Below are 24,360 nucleotides of genomic sequence, written 5' to 3' on the forward strand. Positions count from 1 at the left end.
GTTCCTCACCATAATTATTTACCTTTTTAATGGAATGGCTAACCCTTAGGGCGTTTTTCTCTATTTTTGCAACCCTTCGGGGCCTGTTGAAATCCTCCTAGGATTCCACTGTTTGCCAGGGTTATTTATCTACAGAAATAGCCACAAGAACACACTATTCCTAAATTAATACACTAAAGTTTTGATACTAGGTCAGTTTGAAATAGACTTAAAGCCTTTGTGACAACTCACCCCACAGTCAGAAGAAAGATGAAACAGTGATGACAATCAATAAGAAACCTGCCTTCTGAAGGGATGAATTCTGTTTTAGCTCTTTGAAGCTTTACAAGGAAATCCTGTGTTAGTTACAGCAGAAAGAGCAATTGTATACACACACTCTCTCTCACACACACACATACAGTGGGGCACGGGGGGATCCCATTTGAAAATAAGCCTCCACAGAATTGCTTTTATCTCTTTTATCTCTTTAATTTATCTTTTTTTATCTCTGACCTATTAATTTTTAAGTGGACCTTTGAAAATAAAAGTTAAAATTTATGTTGAATTTAAATGTTTTAATTGGGGGGGTATGTATTTTTTCATTATAAAACTTTCTTTTCACAGGTAGATTTTTTTTTCCCCACTTAATGCTTTAAGGGTTTTGGAAGGGAAAATCAACCTAAGTTTTCTTTTCCACCCACAGACTGTTCATAAACTCCTCAGGAGACTTCACCTGATGCCCTACAAGGACAGAGCTACCTGTATGTGTAGTTACGGCACAAAAAGAAAATTATCCACTGCACTGGCCTTGATAGGGAAACCTTCCATTCTGTTGCTGGTAAGAGAATCACTGTGAAAAAAGCCTGCTACATAATCAGAACCACATATGCAATTGTGTGTGTAACATTTCATTCACATTATTGCAATAAACATTTACTGAGGTCTCACTACGTGCTGGTTATTTTGCAAAGCACTTTGCGTATACTATCTCATTAAGGGAATTTACATCAGCACATAATTTGTTGGCACAATATGCCCTTGGAATGTTTTTGTCTGAAGCTATGGCTCAGTCAGTTTCCGAGGAAATACTTGGCATGGGAATAGGAAGTAGCTGAAACCAGTTCACGATATTCAAACGAGTAAGTAAAATTATGACAGAATTTGATTCACAGTTATTGAAGAAATAAGTTCTACTGGTAACTGATCAGGTGAACTAACACATTTTCCAACTTCTACCTAAAAGGAAATACACTTTTTAAGACAATGTATTGGGCTAAAATGTTATCTCCTTGTTGCATAAAAAGCATCAGTTACCTAGCTTGGGATGCAATCAACAATACGCCATTCTGTTCTATCTGAATTTTTTGAAGGCAAGATATACATGCTATAACTGTATTTTGGTTAAGAGCTGGAAAATTAAATTGATCACCTGGAAATATAAATTGCACTAGGAATGACATAGCATTTTGCTTCCCAGACCAAATATTGTGAAAACTGTTTATTTCTGAGAAATAATCTTGCCCTTGTTTTGGAAGATCCCTTTCATTTAAGGACCTCCAAACTCCCAAAGAGCCTTAACTATATGCAATAAAAACCCAGTTATAAATCACCACATTATTCCAGGGATTAAGTAATATACCCCTGATCATTTAAACTGCCCAGACAGAGTACTGCACAACCTATCTTTCTACAATACTGGAAGCTTACAGTGCATTATTTCCCTGCAAATCGATGCTCATAATGGAATTCTATTGTATAAGTGTCCCTTAAATTGAACAAAACAATCCTTAGGCACCCCTGTGAGATAATAGATGTAAAGTACTTTAAAATGTTAAAAGCTGTATGCAAATATTTTGTATTAATGAGTTGAACTGAAATCAGGATGTGAGAGAAAGATACAGTATTTTCCTTTGTATGCATTTACTATATATATGCTGTTGGCGTCAAAAATGGGGGCAGTGACAATATACTGTTTCCCCAAATTAGCACTCATTTCTTTCTTTAAATTTAACCTCTTACTATAAGAATAAACCTCTGGTGATCCTATATACATACTTTCCATATCAGATATATATTTTTAATTTTTACCTAGTCTTGACCTATCATTTGGTTTTTTAAATTATCTGTCAGGATCTATCACTGCTTGTTTAGCTTTTCCATTGCTACATTTCAAATTTTAAGTCTGAACAATTTTTCAAAGCATCATTTACTTTAAAATGCAATTTATATCTTCCTATCTGGCAATTTCTGCAAACCTCGTTTTTATTTCCCCAGGGAGTATTAAATATCAATTAATCACACAAAACTAAAAATACACCTCAAATGTATTAACAAAAAAATCAAATTGCATTCTCTATGCTTCAGATAACATATTATCACTCACAGCCACAATTCTGCTATCAGAAGAAAGGTAGCAATTTTGTTGATGTAGCTTCAAATATATATGTGACAATGTAGTATTAAATGTAAAAACTCTTGCTTTGTCAGTAATTGAAGCAGAATTTTTTCCAAAGAAATAGAAGAGACAAGTGTAAAGTAACAGGGTGTCAACTTCATTGAGACACTTTTTAAAACAGATTGACAATTTTAAATGATTAATTTTGAGCTTTTTGACAGCAGCAGAAAGAAGCCTATTAAGTATAAAACAAGTTAGTCACAGAACCTCGAAAAGTGATTTCTGTTCTAGGCGAGTGAGACGCGGTGATTCATGTAAAGAACCTCATCAAAATTTAATTAATTTGATAAATTCTTCTTGTAACTTTCTATTAAGGATGAGCCGAGCTCTGGGATGGATCCTAAGTCAAAACGGCACCTCTGGAAGATCATTTCAGAAGAAGTACAGAATAAATGTTCTGTCATCCTCACCTCTCACAGGTAAGCTGAGAATGGGAACTTTAAAGTTAGATAACATGATATTAGGATGCTAAATGGGGAAATGTAAGCCTGTGTGATATATATGGATAATGAATGTTCGCATTTGGATTGAGGTATTTTATATTTATAGTCATAAGAACAAGTCAGGAAGGTTTCATGGTAAGACATCGGCTCCTATAGTGGCACAGGGCCTAAGCGTGCTTTTTAAAACAAACTTCTCATGACTTAAGGCCCTTTTAACTCAACAATGACTCTCTGTTGCCCATCACAAAAAGTTCAGCGTCCTTAGGCTTAGTATGCAAAGCGTTTTATTTTCTGGACTTATCTAAATTTCTAGTCTTTTTTCCTATGACACCCTCTCCTATCAGTCAATCTGAATGACTCATGGTTTCAGATACACTCACTGCCCTTTCCTATAAACTATGCTCTTTCTTTGGCTGTGCTTTCCACTGGAGTTGGTCTTTTTACAAAATCTCCAAATTTTAATCTTACTCATCCTTTGAGAACTAGCTCACAGGCCTCCCCCATGAAGTAGACCCTTTCCATCAGTTAAGTAGAAAAGTTACTAAAGCATTTTATCTGTGCCCTTTTTAATAAGGTTGGCCCTGTATTAAGTTCATCCTTTTGCTATAATTATCATATAGTAGAAAAAGTACTAGATATGTTTAGAATCAAAATATCCTATGTCCTAACCTTGCCCTAGGTCACTATATGTTCTGAAGCCAATCATTTAATTTCCATTAACTTTTGAATTAAATGTATAGGGTGATCCCAAAGATCTCAGGGTGATACCTAAGATCTCCTCCAGTTACTATAGGTTATGAAATTAGAATTATATAATCAAGTACAGGTTAACTAATTGTAAATATGAAAACATAAAAGCCAACTGAATACAGAGTATGAGGCATAATAAAAAAAAGCTTGGTGTTATTTTGGAAATGTTTCTTAGGAAATGTAAGTCATGAGTCAGAGTTTGAAAGAAATACTGTGCTTGATAGAGTGGGCATTGCAGATGAGAATAGCATCAAGTTTGAGAATAAACAGTAATAAATCCTATCTGAAGACATTTAATTTCCACATTCAAAGATTTTTTTGTTCTTCAAGGAAAAAGACATTTTAAGGAACTCAATCAGTATTTCTAAAGTGCCATGATGAAAAAGTTAAGCTTATGCTCATGAACTGCAATCCAGTTTTATTTGCCCAGAATGTTCATACAATTCTGTCTTTCAGCATGGAAGAATGTGAAGCACTCTGTACCAGGTTGGCCATTATGGTGAATGGAAGGTTCCAATGTATTGGATCATTGCAGCATATTAAGAGCAGGTGAAGCACAAGTGTATTGTTTAGCACACGGTGTAGAGTAATCAATCTAACAGTACTATACTCACCTTCAGGGGTTATCTCAGTAGCCTATCCTGCAGTGACTAGTAAAACTGGAATGGAGAAGCTAATCATTGACTCGCCTTAAATTTCAATGATTGTACTGAGGGTTGAATTTTTTTTAGTTAATAACCCCCAAACCTACAAGACCTAAAAGCTAATAATAATGAAAATAAATGATGATGATGATGATGATGATGATGATGACGACGACGACGACGACGACGACGACGATGATAAATAACCCTCAAGCAAAATATTCTTAGGAAGCAGTGTTAACAGTTAACTCAGTAACACATTAGACCTTGACAAGTACATGAAGGCATTGATTTTTAGCTAGCATGTTCATTTGTCATTTGCACAGGCTTTTCGTAAGCTATTTATCATTTTTACCACATTCAAAACCTTTGAATCAAGAATACATTAGGGAAATGTGCATAAATATCATACTATCAAATTAAAATTAAATTAATATTTCATATCCACCAGAGTGCATATGCATTTTACATATCCATGTTAATCTTCAAGCTTCATGATGCTACTTTATACCTTTATCTGTACAACAACTTGGCTTTTTTATAAGATAATATTAACCAAGATAAGAAAAAGAATAAAAGAGGCTTCATATGTTGTTCTCAGAGAGTCTGTTGTGACTTATTTCCAAACTCTATTTTTGGTGCAGTTAGCTAGTATATTGATTTATTATTTATTTTAAAAACTCCAGTGATTTTAATCTTTACAGTTGACACCAAATCTCCAATAACTTGCCTCTCAAGATCTTCTTTGTTTTAAATTAGAAAGCATTTAGCCCCAGAAATTGACATCAAATGCCAATTTATGGGTGCCAAAAAAAGCCCAATTTTATGTTTTCTTTCTAATGCAGCTTTTGTCCAAGGATCTGACTTTGAATCATGGTAGAAATAAATAAGAAGTCATGGCAGTGCACTATTTGCAGTTTGCAACATGCCCTGAACTTTTATGGCAAAATGATAGCTTTTATATAGAAAAAGTGGCTATAATGGTCAGCTTGGGTCCTGTTTCATTATCCAAAATTCCAAAGGACCTATTTCAGCAAAATGTAACTCTTAACTTATTTTGCATTCTTTCTAGGTTTGGACGAGGATTTACTGTCAAAGTTCACTTGAAAAATATCAAAGTGAGCATGGAAGCCCTCACAAGGTTCATGCAACTGCATTTTCCAAAAACATACTTAAAAGTAAGTAAGAGATTGTCCTGCCTTTTGATCTGACTGGTTTTGATAGTCATAATCTAATATCATAGTGGATGTTTGCCATTTTCAAATTGACCATAGCTTTATTATTTATCTTAATATATTAGCTCAAGATGCTTAAGATACTCTGAAGCACACTTAGTATAAAATCTTCAAATTAGTCATATATTTTGTAGTTATTTAAGAATAAACTTTTACACTTTTTTTCATAGTCCTTTTATACCCCTTTATTTCTTCCTCACAAAGACTTTATGACCATATTATGTTAGTTTTCAAGTTGTATACTTAACTAGTTTATTAGTTAAATATGTTAGGGAATTGAGGGGTGACAGATACATATGACCAAGGGCATTTCTTCCTAGAAAAAAAATTTACAAAATTCCAGAATGTCACAGCTAGAAGAGATTATTTCCTTTGCTTTCCTCATTTGAAAGACAAGCCCATGAGTTTTTGAGCAGAATTACTTGGAAATCAAATTCTTAAATCCCACATTAGTTGGAAAATTGATCACTAAATTTCATCTTACATATAACATATCAACAGGACCAACACACAGTTATATGCATATAGATCACATAGTACATATTTAAATGCACTTGACAAAAAAAAGTTATCATTATAACAACTTTGACATGCAGGTAATTTGTACAAGTTGGTTATAGCAAATGATTGTTTTTAAAAGGAAGTCAGATGTGGAATGATGAAAAGAAGTTGGTCGACTTGGGCTGAGGTCCAGCTCTGCCTGTGTGATTTCCAGCAAGGCATTCAAAGTCTCTGAGCCTCATTTTTCTCATTTGTAAAATAGGAGTAATGACACTTACTTCACAAGATTGGTGTGAGTGCTAAATGATAAAATGTCCACAGAGATGCTTCATAAACTATGAGACACCCATATTAATGTGAAATGACTTTAGAGAGCAAAATGGAGTGTGCTTTTAAAAACAGTTCTTTTATCTCTTTGAAATACCTTTGCATCCACCCCCCCCCCAGGCCTAGACTAAGTTCTCCAGGAAATAATAGCTTTTACGATTCTTATCAAAATCCATTTTGTATCATCTAAATTAAAATCAAATTTAAAAATTAAAGGACACTTTTTTGCACAAATCGCATTGGTCAGTGAATTTCTGGGTTGAAATCTATGTCTATTCACTGAGTGATGAGATTGCTCTTGCCCTGGTTTCTTCCTCCTGGGACCAGGGCTCCACAAGACAAGTGCACTAGTGATAAAAATTAGATTTTTTCCTAAAAAGACCATTCTTTACAAGTATGTGATGGTTTCTAGATCTCTAAAAGGGAAAACAACAATTTGGGAGTAAAAATAAGTAAGATAGCCTGATTACAGTGATAGATGTGATGTGAACACAAACCAACGAGAAGGGCTAGCAGAGGAGTGAGAAGAGGGGTTTCCAGCAACATAAGTCTAGAATGCCAGGCTGCAACATACAATCCTGATCTAAGTCATAGGTTACAGGGGTTGATTATGGAGTAAGAAAAATCCTGACCAAACTGGTGATAGAAAGATAGAAAGATCATTCTAGCTACTTTGTGCCAGAGCATACGAGTGCATACGGTTTCTAGGCTTCTGAAGAGGGTGTTGCAATAACTGAGATACGGACAATGAGCATCAAGTTAATAATACTGATGGTGCAAATTGAAAGGAAAGGTTAAACTTGAGAGTTATTTTAGAGGAAAAAATAAATAGGATATGATGATTGATGAAATATGCAGAAAAAGGTGTTAAGATACTGCAAGAAAATAAGAATATATTACCAAGTAGATAGTAATACTATGGGCTAAATAAATTGAAAAGAATTCTGGAGTGAATTAAGAAAGAATGTGGCATTATTTGAATAAGGTTTCACTTAGATGCTTTTGAAATCTGGCAACTTTAGCCAATATAAATTGAACAGCTTATCCCTAGCCTTTTAGAACAATTCCAGCATTTAAAGAAATAAAATTTCTAAACATGATCTCTGAAAAAAGCTTATGTGAGCTGAGCAGAATCTGACATCTGCAATACCACTCCACAATATTTTTTTCTAAGCAAGACTACAGCTTTATAAGTGCATATGAATATAGAATGTTTTGGAATTATCATTAGCTATTTGATTTGTTTTCTCTTTGACATTCGTAAAACTTCTTATCTCATCTTCAAAAGCTGTTAGTTTCCAAACATACTGATTATTTACACTGTAGCATCATTTTCAGTGGAACAAATTTCAGTATGTTTCTTAGTTGTTGGTCAAGTTATGTGTAGTCCAGTCAATATTCCCTGACATCAAGAAATACATTTTTTTTTCCTTTGGTTCTGACAGGATCAACACCTCAGCATGCTAGAGTATCATGTTCCGGTCACAGCAGGAGGAGTAGCAAACATTTTTGATCTGCTGGAAACCAACAAAACGGCTTTAAATATCACAAATTTCTTAGTGAGTCAGACTACACTGGAAGAGGTAAGCTGGATACCATGATCCATGTGCACAGTGTCACATTGATTATTATACATGCTGATTATTTCCTTTTAATAACATTCAATTTGTTTTTAATTGAAGCAATATTTAACTCTCACCTGAAAAACTTAGCTTAATTTATTTCTAGCTGCATCTTGGGATGTTAGGGGAAAAATGTGAAAAGCAGTAACTATTTTTCATGGAGAAAAGTTTTTTTCCTTCTATGAAACATCTATGCCCATCAGTTATATGTTTATATAAAGCAACAATTATTTTCATCTATAAAACAAATAGCTGTTACTTTCCTTACTTTCCCCTTGGTAGGTTTCTTAAATAGCATTGCTTTTGATTGGCTTCCTGGATTAGGGGAGGAAGAGGATATCTGGTTAGAATTTGGTGCCCAAGCTTTGGATCTGCTAGATTCAGGCAACCAAAGCAATAAATGCAGGGATTTTTGTTTCATTCACATCATCTGTCTTAATTACATTTATATTCAGTAACTTGAGGCTTAACAAGGCATCCTTCATCAACTTTGCACTGTTTTAATTTTATGCAATTCAACCAACGTGATGCAGAGAACATTTGACTGTATCTATCACTGGAATGGGTCTGAAAGTGAGGCTATGGAAGCCTTTGAATTGTGCTTCATCTTATGGACAATTTTTTATGGGGAATTAAGGCAATTATGGCTTTGCCGACACAGAAGATTTATCCTTTGACTTGTAACCAATTACCAGCATCCTGTCTGGCACAAAATAGGCTCTCAGTATTTTCTGGATGAATCTATGACTAATAGAATTAATTATTTTAAATAAAGTATAAAGGTCTGCCTGTTAAATAATCGGCTTACTGAACATAATGTTAATGTGAGTTTTCTATGCAAATTTTATTTTAGTGCATTAACTCTTGAGTGAAATTTGTCTCATCATCATAAAAACATTTGATAAGGGCTTGAGTTGGGCTCCTTGTTCATACTTGTAAGATATTGATGCAGATCATATAGATACAAATATGTGGCTTCAAATATTCAATTATAGCTTTAGATTTATAATTATAAATGTACTGATAGTTGTCCATATAGGAATTATTTTCAAGCCCCAGTTCAATTTCAGTATAAAGGAAGAACTCCTAGTGAGAGTGTGTATATATGTTTGGGCATGTCCCTACGAAATCTAGTTTTCTTCTTATTTGCTCTCCCATTGTGCCCACACACGTGTGTGTATGTGTGTGCGTGTGTGTGAATTGACATTATTTCTTCCTTTTACCAAGTTTACCAAGTACAATGGCTTTATTTCCCTTGAAAAATCAGGTTTTCATCAACTTTGCCAAAGACCAAAAGTGCTATGAAACCGCGGACACTGGTAGCCATGGTTCCACCATAAGCATTGACTCACAGGATGACCAGATGGAGTCATAGTACCTCCAGCAAACTCAACCTCAGCAAATGGCCAATGGCTTCATTTTGAGGAAGAGCCACAGAAGATACGAATTCCTCAAAATATTTTAATTTTGAAGTATTATATTATTGGAAAGTTGAAATGTGTAAGACTAGCCAGTAACTGTAAATGGAAAGTTTTCTTTCTAAGATCAGTGAATGTTGTTGCTGCTGAGATGAATTCCTGTCTACTCAACACTGTGAGCATACTAACGTATATGTTGTTGACTCTTATGCAAAGGTGAAACTACCTGAAGATGAATGTCTTAATTTATTACTTTCAATAAAAAGACAGCTTAAAAGGCATGGTTATTAGCAGTTGAAAAGTAAGAATGGAGAAGAAAAGTAAGGTAGTTTGGGGTAGGTAGAAATGAGAGAGCAAACAAAATAATTTATTTTTAGAAAATAACAGAATGAACATCTCGAATACATGACTCTTGCGTGATGTGCAAAGTGCCAAGGGCCAGATTAACACAGCAGTAAGGAGCGGGCACAGTGTCTGGACTGCGCGTGTATGCCATTTTCAGTACCTGTGAATACGTGGGGACGTACCAAACCCCCCAAAATGCCAGTTTACAAGAATACTATAGGAAGGCAGTTTACCCTGGTGGTAAACAGAACTTAAGATTTATTCTCACGGTGCCTTGCCAATAGTAAGGCACAGGGCAGAACAAGAAGCTACTTGCTCTCTGGGGGAAATGGGTGTGTCAGCGGGCAGATACAAATCCTGAAAGATAATAGAGAGTTCATGTGCTGCTGGCAGGCCACTTTTTTTTTAAGATTTTACAGAAAGCCTCATATTCTGGGTCTCTCTGCAGAAAACATTCCTGTGAAGGGAAAATTAATATGAAGATAATTTTCAACTAGTTACCCAGCTGAACCAGAATCATGTATATGGCCATGGAATAGACTTTGTAATAATGCCAAATTATATGGCCCTTAGGGAAGGTGCTTTATATAACATTTGTGTGTGTGTGTGTGTGTGTGTGTGTACAGGTTTGCCAGCTCTGGCACAACTGTTTCTGTGTTGAAAATAAAATCAAAATTTAGTAAAAAGCAATTCATGAAGTCAATTTCATTTGTTAGGGAAAAGCCAGGAACCTAAAACTTGCAATCATGTGGCCTACAAGGTCCCATAGGTTCTGGCCCCTGCTTGCTTCTCCACCTTCATCCCTTTCTTTCTCCTTTTCCTCTTTAGAGTGTAGACATGCTGGCCTCTTTTTGGTTTTTCCAGTGCACCAAACTCCTTCCTATCTCCACATCTTTCCATATGTTTTCATATGTTCCCCTGCTGGAAACGCTCTTCCTCCACAATCTGTGCCTAGCTAACAGTCTTCAGAAATGTCTTTCTTTCTCAGAGAAGCTTTGCTTCCCCACTTCTTCAGTTTAAATCCAATCTCCCGTCCCAAAATGGTACTCTTATACTTCCTACTTTTCTGTTAGAGCATGCATCCTAATTTGTAACACATCAGATTAACAATATGCATTTTAACAGATGGTAACAGAATTTCCCTCAGGATAGAAAATGTCCTTGTTGAGTATAATACATAGACAAGCCTTTTGGAGTAAGTATAAGTGTAACTCTGAGAGGATGAGTGTCTTCAGGAGACCAAATGACCAAAAAAAATGGTCAGGCTCCATGAAAGAATAAAGGGATTTGTTTGTTGTTCATTGTGTTTGTTGCTGTAATGGTTGGTTGGTTGCTTGCTTCTGAGCAATAGTAGAGACGGAAGCACAGAGGGAGGAGAGAAAGGAAGTGGAGAGAGGAAGAACCAGTGAGTTGGTGGAGGATGGGTACTGAAGACAGATGAAAGTCCAGTGAGAGGTCTGGGTGCTTGAATGGACTTTAAAAACCATGAATATCCAAATATATTCCGCATTCATTTGCTGCGCAGCCAACACTCTAGACTGTCCTCCTTACCCCTAGATCTTGATTGAAGTCAGTCACATTTATAAATGCTTTATGTGAATGAGTGTTTAGTGGAAATTGAGGAAGGGATGTGTTAATGTGTACTTTGAAAGAGGTGCAGAACAATGACTGCTTCACCACAGAGAAGGAGGAGGCTGGCTGGAGCAGAGACCGTGAGACACAGAGGTCTGGATATGTGCTGAGTGGAGCCTCTGACCCACCAGGATGTGGATCTGGGGGGTTCCAGCCAATCTTATGTACATCTCAGTAGTCAGGGAAGTCCAAGCTGACCTCTGGATGACAGTGGCTGCACTTTTGAGTGTTTACTGTTTCTCTCCCTCACTAGTCATTGAAGCTCTATGAGGACAGAAGATCTACTGTGACCTTCCTGGTTTTCCCATCAGTACTTAAACTCACCACAAATATTTGTGGCACTCAATAAATATTTATTGGTTAAATGGATGAATAAATAAATGAATGAGAAACAAAAGAGAAGCTGGCATGGTTGTTATGGAAACCAAGCATCTTTATTCTGTTTAAATTTCTGAAATGCAGTGGAGTTTCCCATGGGGTAGTTTATTCATGGAGAAGAAGGAAAGACAGCACTTGATTCCATAATACAGATATTATAGTGAATCCACTAGGATAGGAGGATTTGGGAATCTTCTTTGGAATCAGAATTCTAACGCTTTGCTTTTGCACATTTAATTCTTCTTTATCTTTTTGTCTGTAAAAATGGATTGTATAAGAGTTTCAAGGTACATTTTTACATATAAGTAAGGAACATACATAAAAAACTATTTGAACCCACATCCCTTTGGGCTTCTCTGTAGTAGAGAAAATGTTTTGAGAATTCCCAGTTCTTGGAGGACTGCCTCCACTCTAGACAACCCTACAGAATCTGCTTTTTCATGTGAGTTACCTAAATTACCCCTGAGGATTGTGGCAACCTTCACTTCACTTATAAAACCTGATTTTTATAATATTAAAACACTTGGTACAAAATCAGAAGAATAGAAAAATTATACATACGACTACCTTCTCCAAATATGCTCTCTGCCTGAATGAGCCATTCTTCTCCTCGGAGATGATCAGTCCCTAGACCTGCAGATGCCCTCCTGGACGACGGTGGGGCTGATGCTGCAGACCTGCATCCTCTTCCCCCCATGGGGCCCTGGGAGCCTGCTTGCTTCATTAAGGTAAGCTCCTCAATGTAAGTTTTTAAGTATAATAACAGCAAGCTAAAGGGAATGATAAAATTTCCTTTGGCATCATTTGTTGCAAAGTTAATCTTACCCCTCTCTTACTTTTAAACCCAGGCTGGTTTTCCATAACCTATAGAGTGAAATGATCCTCAAAATATTTCATAATCCAGCCCCCAAGATTTCCCCCTCTCTTCTGCATGTTGTCTATGCTCTGACTTCAGTGAATTTCTTGCTATTTCCTATTATGACAGGTCTTTTCTCACTCCTGGGCCACTTTGCTCACACTACTCTTTCCTCTCGAAAGACCTCTTCCCTGTTCCCATTTAGATTTTATCTAGAAACTCTTCATCTTCACCCTTCTCTTGGGTCTTTTCTTTGAGGATATCTTCCCAAAGAGCCTCAGGCAGACTTCATTGTTCTATTCTCTGTTACAAAAGCCTTCTGTGCCTGCCTCTGCAGAAGCATTTCCATGTTGCATTATAATCATCTCTGTACATATCTTTCTCTTCCCATTAGGCTCTTAAGTTCCTTAAGAGAAGTGACCTGTTATTCCTTCCTCATTGTATCTACCATATCCAGCACAATACCAACATACTGTTGCTCAAGAAATCTTTGAGGGACCAGAGAAGTCTATTTCAGTTTATAAATAATTTTTGTTTTGAATTTTTTGCAGTTACGTTTGTTTTAGCTTTAGAAGACTGGCTATTACAATTTAATATTAACTGCTGTGGAAAAATGTGCGGATGACCAAACATTTGATTTTTATCTTATTTTATTTTTTAATTGAAGTATAGTTGATTTACCATGTTGTGTTAGTTTCTAGTGTACAGCATAGTGATTCAGTTATACATATATATAATCTTCTTCATTATAAGTTATTATAAGCTATTGAATATAGTTCCTTGTGCTATACAGTAGGATCTTGTTGTTTATTCTGTATAGAGTAATTTGTATCAGCTAATCACAAACTCCTAATTTATCCCTCCATTTTAAATTTAAATGTATTTCTGCATAAAGCACACTTCATTCAAATGTAAGCATTGAACATACCATGACTTTATTAATAGTATTGCCTAAGATGGCATTTGCCAAAAAGTATTAAAATAAAAATACTATTTAAAAGCAAATACTTTCACCAATATAGAGTTATCCTTAATCACTCCCACTGCACAAGTGGAGAAACTAAGGTAAAGATGCAGTTATAGTTAAAATAACCACAGTTAACACTTCTTGAAAATTTGTTACATGTGGAACACTGGGTCAAATGTGCCACATTTATTCTATTCTTATTTAATTCTCACAACATATTTTCAACTTATTCTTATTGACAAGGACACTGAGAACTAGAAAAGGGAATTATCTTGCTCAGAATCATAGAGCAATAAAGTAAATTTGACTCCAGACACTGTATCCTGACAGAGACCCCTTCCCACCGAAATAAAGACTTGAATCTGTTGACTTAGATACACAAATTCACTAATAATTTAGGGATGAGCTGTATGTATGTCTATGTTGACCTGACAAGGGAACCACTGGCACTGCTGGCCCCGGCGACTGCTCCCTTGACTACTGCAGTGCAGGCTCCCGGCACGGACAAGAAGTCTTTGTCCCTGACTATGCTCTTCCCCCAGAAACCCTCAGGGAGAACTCTAGCCTTCCATCCTGGCCGCTCTGAAATTCCACACAAAGAAACCCAACCACGTCAACTAGACATGCAAAGATTTACTAAGCCTTTATACTTACTTGAACTCAGAAGAGTTTGCTTTTTACTCACTGAGATTTTGTAGTTGCTGTGCAATATTATATAAGGTACAGGTGTATAATTTAGTGAGTCACAATTTTTAATGGTTACACTCCATTTATAGCTATTATAAAATATGGGCTATTATTATTATTATTATTATTATTATTATTATTATTATTATTATTATTATTATTTAGCTATCTCCATGTCTATGTTTTATTATTCCACTCAAGTGAGAACAAAACTCCCAATGTATTGGAGCCAGCACTATAAAATGGTCTATACCCTAAACAAGTCATGTCCAAAGTGGCTATTTCAACATCTCAAAACAAATTTTCAATTCTTGTTACTTTGAGTCCATTGAGAAACCTCTAGTAAAAAAGGAAAGCCCCTCACTTAAACTTCTACCTCTTGGCAACTCAGTAGAGTTGCAAGCCAAAATTCTTCTCAAAGACAAAAGTTCAATAACCAGCCCAAAAGAAATATGGAGTACTATCTGAGAAATTTTCCTTTTCTTTGTTTAAAACAATTCAGTTACTAAATGAAGATACTTATTAACTAAATATTATCGGACTAATATATTGTAAGCAAGGTGTCGCAATCAACACACATTACAGTTTAGGAAGGAAATAAATGGGAAGCCTTACCAAAGTAAAGCATCAGCTACAGCTCCAGAGAAGTCCTGAAACATTTTGTCAGATTCTTTGGTGAGATGTACAAACATACACTAAGCTAGGAAATGTTCTTTTTAGACTAACTGCTTTAAGAACTTTTCTGATCCCTTCTCAGGTTGGACTTCAAAAGTATTCTCCCATTATGAAGGTCTCCCCCAAACTCTTTTTTGATAATGAAATTAAAGTGTGCATTATCTTGGTAAATAATTTATCTTTATTTAAAAAGAGAGTTTATAACCTTTCTTCACAAGTGTGACCTGTCTAGCATTTGAAGAACCCTGCATGAATAGGGAAGCTGTAGCATGTCTTATATATGGAAAGTATATTATCTATTGAGTACAGAAAGTTATAGAAGTTTTTTTATTCTTTTGCAAATCTAAGGGGAGAAAACAGGCTGTCGTAGTATAGTAGATACTCTAAAATAGCCCCTAACGATCTCACCGTCTGTCTTCATGTTATTAAGTGATCGGTTCCCTTCCTTGAATGTGGTAAGGAACTGTTTCTGACAATAGAATATGGCAAAGGTGATTACATAACACGAGATTTTAATATTTGTCTTGCTAGGAGCCCCTCTCCCTTGTGACTGTGAAGAGGCCATGTTAGGGAGGCCCACCTGGCAAGAAATAGCAGGCAGCCTCTGGCCACCAAGTGGCAGGAAACTGAGAAGGCCTTCAGCTGACAGCCAGCAAGAAACCAAGACAGCCTGCAAGGAACTGAGTGCTGCCAACAATCACCTGAGTTTGGGAACAGACTCTTCCCTAGTGGAGCATGCAGACAAGAATCCAGCCCTGGCCACCACGCTGATTGCAGCTTTATTTGATAACATTTTTTCCTCAAATAATCCTTCCCAAAATACCTACCTCTAGTCATTATTCATTTCAGTAGGTAATTAACAATTATATTCTGTATAATTCTGTTCCCCCTGGTCTTCAAGATGGTTTTTCTTCCTCTCTCCCTTCTTAAGGTGTTAATCCATTGGTTAACTTTTGTCCACACCTGTGCCTTTTAGTAAGTCAGCAAAGGTTATCCTCTGTATCTACCTATATTTAATCAGCCACTGATGGACTAGTCTCAATTTAATAACTAACATCTATCAATTACTGTACATAATTTCATTTTTTACCAAGTAACTTCATATACCTATATACATATATTTATTTGAATCTCACAGCAACCCTGTAAGTGTTGTTGCCTCTAGATGGAGAATTAGACTCAAAGGAATTAAATAACTCACTTCACAAACAAAATGTAACAAATTATAGTAGCTAACTATATTTTTCTCTGATCTAAATTCTTTCCCTTCTCTGATTTCTGTGGTTCCCTTGCTCCTATGCAAGGTTGTCTCTGTGAGACTGTCAATGACTATGACACTACTCCATCCCAGCAGCTAGTATGGGCACATGACCCAGGATGGCTGGAGCACCTTATTTCTCATGGTCAATTTGATTAGAGATCCACACATGACTCCAGTAAAACCAGTCAATCATCCTTGAGTTAATATTTAAATTTTGGAAGAGATGGTTCCTTTCCCTGGGATTGCTAAACTGAATGGAAGTGAGTCTAGGGCTCCCGCCGCCATCTTGTTCATATCATAGGAAGAGACCACACACTTAACAAGGTCAAGCAGAGACAAGCAGGGCTGACAAACAGCATGATAAACCAAGTCCTGATAACTTTTCTTTAGCCACAGGATCCAGCAAGCCTGAAGGACTATTTTGGCAGCCACGGAGGACAAACTGCAGGGAGGCAAAGTGGAGCCATGGAAGACATGCTGCAGGGAGGCAAAGTGGAAGTCAGGGCACTCCAGGAAACTCTAGGAAACGAGGGCAGTGGAGAAAAGACAGTAGCCGTGGAGGTGGTGAGACACAATCAGATTCTGGTATGTTTTGAAGGCAAAGCTGACAGGAGTTGCTGCCAGATTAGTGAGAAATGTGTAAGAAAAAAAAAGAGCCAAGAATGAATCCAGGGGTTATGACCTGAGCAACTGCATAAATAGAATTGCCATTTATTGGAGAATGGGAAAATTGGAGAGGCAAAGGCAGGCTTAGGAGGGAAAATCAAGGGCTGGGTTTAAGATACATTAAGTCTGAGATGCTTCCTAGATATTCTAGAGGAAGTGTTGAATGAGCTGATAGATCTATATATCTGGAGTTCAGGAAAAAGGTCCATACTGGGGGGAAAAAAGTGTGAAAGTTATTGGCCTAGAGATGGAAATTCAAGCCACAAGTCTGAATGGGGTTATACAGGGAGATGAATGTGCCTAAGCAGAGAAATTATCTAAAGAGAGCGCCCTGGGGAATTGCAGTGTTTTTGAGGCAGAGAAGGAACACCCAGAAATAACATGTAGCATGCAAGCCCAGAAGAGTTTCTAAAAAGGAGGGAGTGGCTGATGGTGTCTAGGCAGCTGCTGGGTAGATTAAAATAAGAACAGAAAACTGACCTTTGGCTTTGACATATTCATGAGTGACCATGACCTTGAGAGAAATTTCTGTGGAAAGATAGGGGAAAAAGCCTCAGGAATAAGTTTAATAAAAAATAGGAGGGAAAGTGGAGATGTAATATATAGTTAACTTTTTCAAGACTAAAGGGAAAGGAGGCAGAGAGACGGCTGGTAGTTGGAGGGGAATAACCAGTTATGTCAGAAAAGCGATGTTACACACCCGAATGAGTGCGGGAAAGGGTCAAGTTTGCAGGGGTCGTGCCCTCTACCTCTGATCATCTCTGCAGTGGGCAATGTTCCCTGCTCCCTGGGTACTGTTTTCCTCACTAGGATTAATGACTGAAGCCTGAGCTGACATAACTTGTGCTCTGGTCTTCTGGCTTAATCAGAGTGTGGTAGTAATTCCAGGCTGACTTATGCTCACCCTTGAGTGTTTGTTACATCTTCCATTGCTACCACAGGCCCAGCGTTCACCCTTGGCTCAGAAGTCCCCTAGTCCTGCCTGAGTGGGTACCATGTTAGGAACATTGCTCTCAAATTGGAGACCATGCCATACTCAACGCAGGGTGGCTAAACTGAGACCCAGTGTCTCCTTTATTGTGCCATCCCGTGAGGTCTAGTTCACTTTTATGTGGAATGTTTCAACGTGATACAAAGTGGCTCACTTTCCACATTAAGCTGATTTAAGAAATATTTAACACAGAGAGACACACACAGTCCCGTGTCAAAGCCCAGAGCAGAAAATTAGCAGTATGTTCACTCTTTTCTCTACTTACCCACTCTCTCCCCCTTCTCCTGCCCTTAACTCCCTAGGATGGAAAGCGAGCAAATTTTATATCCGATCCCCATTCTACAAATGAACATCAAATCTTAAGCAAAGAAAATATATTTACATCACAAGAAAACTTTGTGATTTTGAACTCACTCCCTAGTTTTCCAGGCTAGATTGGTAAACTACTAAATGGGATAAAGGAGGAAAGTCAAAGAAATTGATCAAACTCATTCTTAAACTAATATCCTGTCCTCCAGAGTTACTGTCCTGCCAGCAGATAAATATCCTGGGCTTCAGGGGAAAGTTATCACGGTCAGAAAGGCAAATGACAAGAAAATTCAAAGGAAAGGGGCGATGGCGGGTCTATGCAGGCAGGTCTATGCAGGCAGGTCTTTCCCACAAGGAATGACGGGTGTTACCTCTCACCACACTGCTCTGCAGGCTCGGAATCATACCTTAACAGCGTAAGGGGATCTAGCTCCCTTAGGTGGACTCACATTGAAGTCCACATCACTGATGAGTAAAACCTGGGTACCAGGTTGTTGATTTACAGTGTGAGTTTTAACTGCACATTTCTTTCCCCCAGCCAATGTATTTTCTTTCCCTGCAAGCACGTTACATAGGAAGTGACGCTTTAATCAGAACATTGCTTGCTGAGCAGAGACTCCAAGCAAATGGAGTTAATTACACGACTGCAGTGTTTAATGTCATCAGGCTTCTCCAGCCTGAAGCATCCATCGCCATCATAGGACACACCTTCAAAAGAGACAACCTTAATTCTGGAAACTTCCTTTCCTCCTCAGAGCTGAGTGAGCCCTGAGCTCTGTCATCACAGATGTATCTCTAAGAAGCTCTTTTCAATGTTTCTGTGGGCAGCCAGCTCCCTTCAGGTGCACCTTTCTTTCTTCAGATGTGATGATATAGCACTTTCAATCAAGGTACAGGTTTTTCAGACGCACTGATTTTGCGTCTTCATTATTTATTGATTAAAAAGCTTCACTCAGAGCAATATTTCCAAACGTCCTTCATAATAAATATCACTTAGGGCCCTTTGTTTAAAATATATACACACACACACACACATTTCCAGGCCCTTCTCCTGAAGATTATGACTTAGTAGGTCAGTGATTAGGGAGTAATTTGTACTATTAGCAAGTACTCTGGTGATTTTTATTTTCAAGGAGTTTGGAGAACCGTTGTTTTAAAGAACAATCTAATAGACCTTATTTCTACGACTGGGCTCCTCATTATGGCCAGTGTACACCAACAACAGAGACATTCATTATACCCACACCTTTAGAAGCAGCTCATAAAATTGATCCCATCAGATCCGAGAGGCAGTATTAAACAGGGATTTAGAAAATTGCTTCTCCAATTTAAGTGCACATGTGAGTCACCCAGGAACCGGACTGAAATGCAGGTGTTGATGAGTAAGACTGGGGTGGAGCCCAGGGCTCTGCATTGCTAATGAGCTCACTGCTGCTGCTCCTCAGACACACTTGGAGGCGAGAGGGTGATCTTTGAACCAGCTGCCTTGGTTCAACTCTGTTTTGAAGTTCATAGTCCAGTCCTGAGGTTCACTTCCAGTTGCCCCAGCTGGGTGATCTTGGACATTTTACTTATATTTTCTGTAACTCTGCTCTCTTGTTTTAAAAATGGAGATAATGCTAGTGTCTACTGCACAAAATTGTTGTGAAGACTGCATGGGGTTAAAGATGCTTAGAAAAGGCCCTTGTGGTAGGTTCTGCATAAATGGTACCTCTCACTGATGTCTTGGTGCCATGGCTTGATTTCAGCTATCCAGGCCAGGAATAAATGCAAATGTAAAAACGTTTTTCTTTATAGTGTATCTTCTAAAAGAAAAATCTTAAAGCAAACATCTTCTATGGAGGAAGTCTTGACTATTTTCACTTGACAGTTTTATGATGAACTTTCTGCATTTTGTTGATTCCAGGAAACCTCTTAACTGAGTTTCATTAAGCCCACTCTCCTTAAAGGATCTGTTCAAAGAGCAAAGAGTCACAGCAGATCTCTACTTGACAAAATGATTTCCATCTTGGTCTGAACCCCTATTCTTACAAAACTGTTCCTTCACTTTGTCTCTTCAGGTTAAATTCTCCCAAGAAAGAATCGAAGTATAATCTTGTCTTTAAAAAGATAATTATCCTAATTTAAGATTATAAACTAAGCTCAATTTGGCACATACCAGAACTCAGTAAATTCTTGTTGAATAAATGAGTGGATGGACAAATGAAGGAATTAACATAATTCCTAAAAATCCTGTTTCAGCTTTCCTCTCAACAAAATCTAAGAGTAAGACTCACAATGTAATATTTTAAAGGGAGAAGAAAATCATTTTAGGCAAACCTTTTCCAATGGTACACTGTATCTCAGTGATTCTCAATTTGAGCTGCACATAGACGTTACCAGGGGAAATTATACTGATTTCAGTTTCACCTTTCTCTTGAAATTTGATTTAATTAGTCAGGGTATGGTGTAGCCACTGGGAGTTTTAAAAGGTCTCCAAGTGTTTCTAATGTGCAATCAAGGTTGAGATCCATGGTTCTTTCTGCTATGGATAATTGATATCTTACTGCAAATTTTCAAAAACAATATATAACTCCTTAGAGTCTTATTACATTTATATCAGTCTTTGGTTCCATAGATAGAATTATAAATTGCATTGCTGCAATACAGATCCCAGGTACTAATGCCCTTGGAAAACTTGTATTATAGTCATGCCTTTAAAATTAGAATTGGAAAGAAGAGCCTTTTGAGACATCAAATAATGGTTTTAAATGATGTGAAAATCAAGTTATGCCCTAGCTTTTTTTTTTTCCTTTTAAATGTGTATTTTAAAAGTAATGGAGCTTTAAAAAAAAAAAATGGAAATGTTCCCAACTGCCATATACAAGAGGAAGACACAGCTGAGCTTGTCTGGAGTCATTTTCCAAAAGAAGCTCTTCCCAGCAACTCTGCTGTATAAGACTCTCATGATGAACATTCTTTTGCTTTTTTAGCCAGGTGGTTCTACAACACTTATAGGTAGTGAAACAGCTTCTAAAGTATTTGTCCCATCTGCTTCTGTCGTCGTAGCTCTATTCTTTCTTGTTTTCTTAAAATATAGCACAGAATATGAATCATGTTGAGCTGTTCTTAAAGAGGCTTTGTCTCAGCATCATACGTGAATCATTTAAATCCTACCTAACAATCCAGTTAGGGCATTAAGGCATTATGTTATGTGTCAGTGAGTAAGAACTACCCCAGAGAAATGAGTTTTCTTAGTAAATTACTTCAGAAAAATGGCAACACAGATGCATACTTTTATCTCTGTAAATTTTAGCAAAGAGTTAATGGTTCATTATAATATTTCAGCAAATTATTCTCTGTGAATTTAAGTTTTCAATTTTTAAAATGTAAGCATCTTTTAATAAAAGCAAGTAGTGCACCAACATAAGATATATTTTTTATATTTTTAAAGCTCCATTAAAGTAACATCACATAAATAGATGGATTAGGATTTAGTAGCGGTAAAATCATGCTTCTAAGTTGAAAACAAAGAGAATAAAGCAGTAGTCCAGGGAAAATGGAGTCACTCAGGCTCCCTCACCGGAGATCCGGTGCCCGGTGACTCAGCTGTACTGTCCCGCATGCGCGGTACCCATGTAGTGGTATACGAGCGCGACTTGCACCACGCAAGCGCACTGGTTAGCTCCTATCGCAGTTGGCGGGCTGCCGGCTTCGTTTGCCTTGATACATAAAGGACTTTCCACCGCAGCTGCCATGGAAGCCTGTGTCCTGGTCCGCACGTCAGACGTACCTTCGGCTTCCAGAGTGTTCTTCTGTCTGCCGGAAGCCGAGAACCTGCCAGGCCTTGAGCGCTTGTAGTACAAGTGGGTATTTATAAAATACTTCCTCTCATTCCTATTATGTTTTATTTCATTAATGTTTAAGTAAATTTAAAATTTTTGAATTAATATATTTCTGTGGTCTCCCTTAAAACTTAAAATATTACAGATAAAATGAAAGTGATTTTGACACCGCTCCCAACCTGAGCTCCCTCATCTCCCCAGAGATAAGCACCGTAATGAGTTTAGTGCCGTTCACTCCAGAACTTTGTAGTTCTAAATAACGTTCCAAATGTGCGCTCGTATGTACATTCTAATGGAATAGAGAAGCTGGCTCGAAGTCCAAACTCTGCTGGACCCAGCTTTACTGCAAAAACAGAATAACGGTAGATAAAATGCAAAAGATGAAACAAGACCATAACTGGACCCAGAAACAAGGTAAACAGGCTCATGGATCAGAAACAGCTAAATAAAAGCCAGGGTGAAACCAAGAGTAGTCATCAGTTAAATCCGCAACACCTGTAACCTGCCTCACTGCTCAAGCTGGCTTTAATTGTTGCTGTCAGAGACCTCCAGGCATCACGAACACACAATAAGATGTTTACCGAAGTTGATTTTCTGGGGCTTGGAGTCAGCTGGGTCTAGTTTGAGCTCCAGTCAGTTAAGACTGGTTAGGACCACCAGCCCGCCCAGCTAGGCATGCGTGAGTGTCTGCTCAGTGACCTTTTGATGTCAGAGGATGTCTCAGAGCACGTTGGTGCCCCCATTTTCTGAACAAGCTGTCCATGAAGAAGCCAGTAGCTTGGCTGTGCCTGTGCTGAACCACGATTCTTTCACCTTTTTCTTATTTCCTAAGACCTTTTCCCACACTCCCAGGCCTCAGCTTTATCCCATAAATATCCCAACCCCCTGGACTTCGGAGAGGTGGATTTGAGATTTGTCCACCCCCCACCCCCACCCCCACCAATCTTCCTCCTGTATAAACCCCTTCTCTGCTGCAAACATTGGCATCTCAGTGTTTGGCTTGCTGCTCATCAGGCAAGCAAACCTGGTTCATTAACAGCTGGTAGCTGAGACACTGGGTTTAACAGCAGGCAGTGGTGGCTCTGAACTAAGCCCCTGGGGAGGAAAGAGGACTAAAATGTCTTCAGATGAGATGAGTGGTACCAGAGCTCAGGTACTTTAGCTCCCAAGTGAATCTCTCTTCTTTAAATAAAAACAATGACTTACCTTAGCATATGTAGAAAATCAGAGCCAGAGCGTAAACATAAGATAGTTTGCAAATACCTCCCATAAAAGTGGAGGGAGCACATGGGAAAGGTCATGTGGGTGTTTTATAGTCTTCTTCCTCTATTTCTTTCCTTCCCTCTATGTACTGTTCCTTTCCTGGGACTTTTCATGGGTGGCCGTGGGATCTGTCTACCTCAGGGCAGATGAAATTGGGGTACAAATGTCTCCAGAGAATTTTTAAATAATAGAACAAACTAAAAGACATTGTTTTTTATTTTCACCTAGCTCCAGCAAGTCCAAACTATGTCAGTGAGAAAATACTCCTACCTGAAAACATCTTTTGTCAATGTAAGTCCTGAACAATTGATGTTGTTACTACTGAGTCTTAATAATACATATGCAAGCTGCAAATTAGAAGTTTAAAAAAATTATTTATCCTTTGATAAACATGGTATTCTACATGGAGGAAAATTTGGAGAACTCCCGGTTATATGTTCTGCATGATTCAGAATCTTTCCAGCTTTCATGGGTGCAGTTTCTGCCTCCATCACCTCTGGAAATATATATTCCCACGTTCTCACAGTAGGTTTTAAATAAACAATGAGAACACTAATTGTAAAGATGAAGGAACAGCACTTGTTGTTCCAACTCTGTCATCCTGTGTAGCCACTTGGAGTTTTTATTTATGTTCAAATTTTTTTGACCCCACAGACATTTGAAGGCTGCTAGAATCAATCCCAAAGACATAAAAATGTGTTAAGTATTGGAGTAGTTAAATTTACTGTGAAATGAAATTTTTATAAATCTCTGCCAAAATTTACTTTATTTTTAAGACTTTTCCTAACTATAATTTTGCTTGGAGAGAAATATTTTGAAATTAAAAAAAATTTTTTTAATTGTTCTTTGATCAGCTATGAGTGAAGATAGATTAAGCAATGTGGCTATACTTGATAACAAACTTAAATATGCAAAAATCTATTTTGATGGAGTCATTGACACATTTGTAGAAAGTGAGGTTTGAACACAGAAACCGTACTGTTCACTGAGTGACAAAAAGCTAAAAAGATATTTTTTCCCTTTTTCTAACCAAAAAAAAGAATGAAGATCGTTAAAAAGTAACAATCCATTCGATTTTTTTCTTTAGTGAAATAATTTTATTTTATTTATGTTTATTAATTTTTTTTTTACT

General features: G+C 37.4%; 1 protein-coding gene across 1 annotated transcript in view; it reads left to right on the plus strand.

Moving 5' to 3' along the window:
• Positions 1-10,409, plus strand: part of ABCA12 (ATP binding cassette subfamily A member 12) — a 155,074-nt gene extending 144,665 nt beyond the window's left edge. The window contains exons 48-53 of the mRNA XM_014558903.2: positions 683-817; positions 2,750-2,853; positions 4,084-4,176; positions 5,344-5,449; positions 7,780-7,917; positions 9,224-10,409. Coding sequence (XP_014414389.2) covers positions 683-817; positions 2,750-2,853; positions 4,084-4,176; positions 5,344-5,449; positions 7,780-7,917; positions 9,224-9,331 — 684 coding nt within the window. The 3' untranslated portion in view covers positions 9,332-10,409. The remainder of the gene's footprint in view (positions 1-682; positions 818-2,749; positions 2,854-4,083; positions 4,177-5,343; positions 5,450-7,779; positions 7,918-9,223) is intronic.
• Positions 10,410-24,360: the final 13,951 nt, after the last annotated feature.

This window comes from Camelus ferus, chromosome 5, assembly GCF_009834535.1.
Source record: "Camelus ferus isolate YT-003-E chromosome 5, BCGSAC_Cfer_1.0, whole genome shotgun sequence".
Classification (NCBI taxonomy): Eukaryota; Metazoa; Chordata; class Mammalia; order Artiodactyla; family Camelidae; genus Camelus; species Camelus ferus.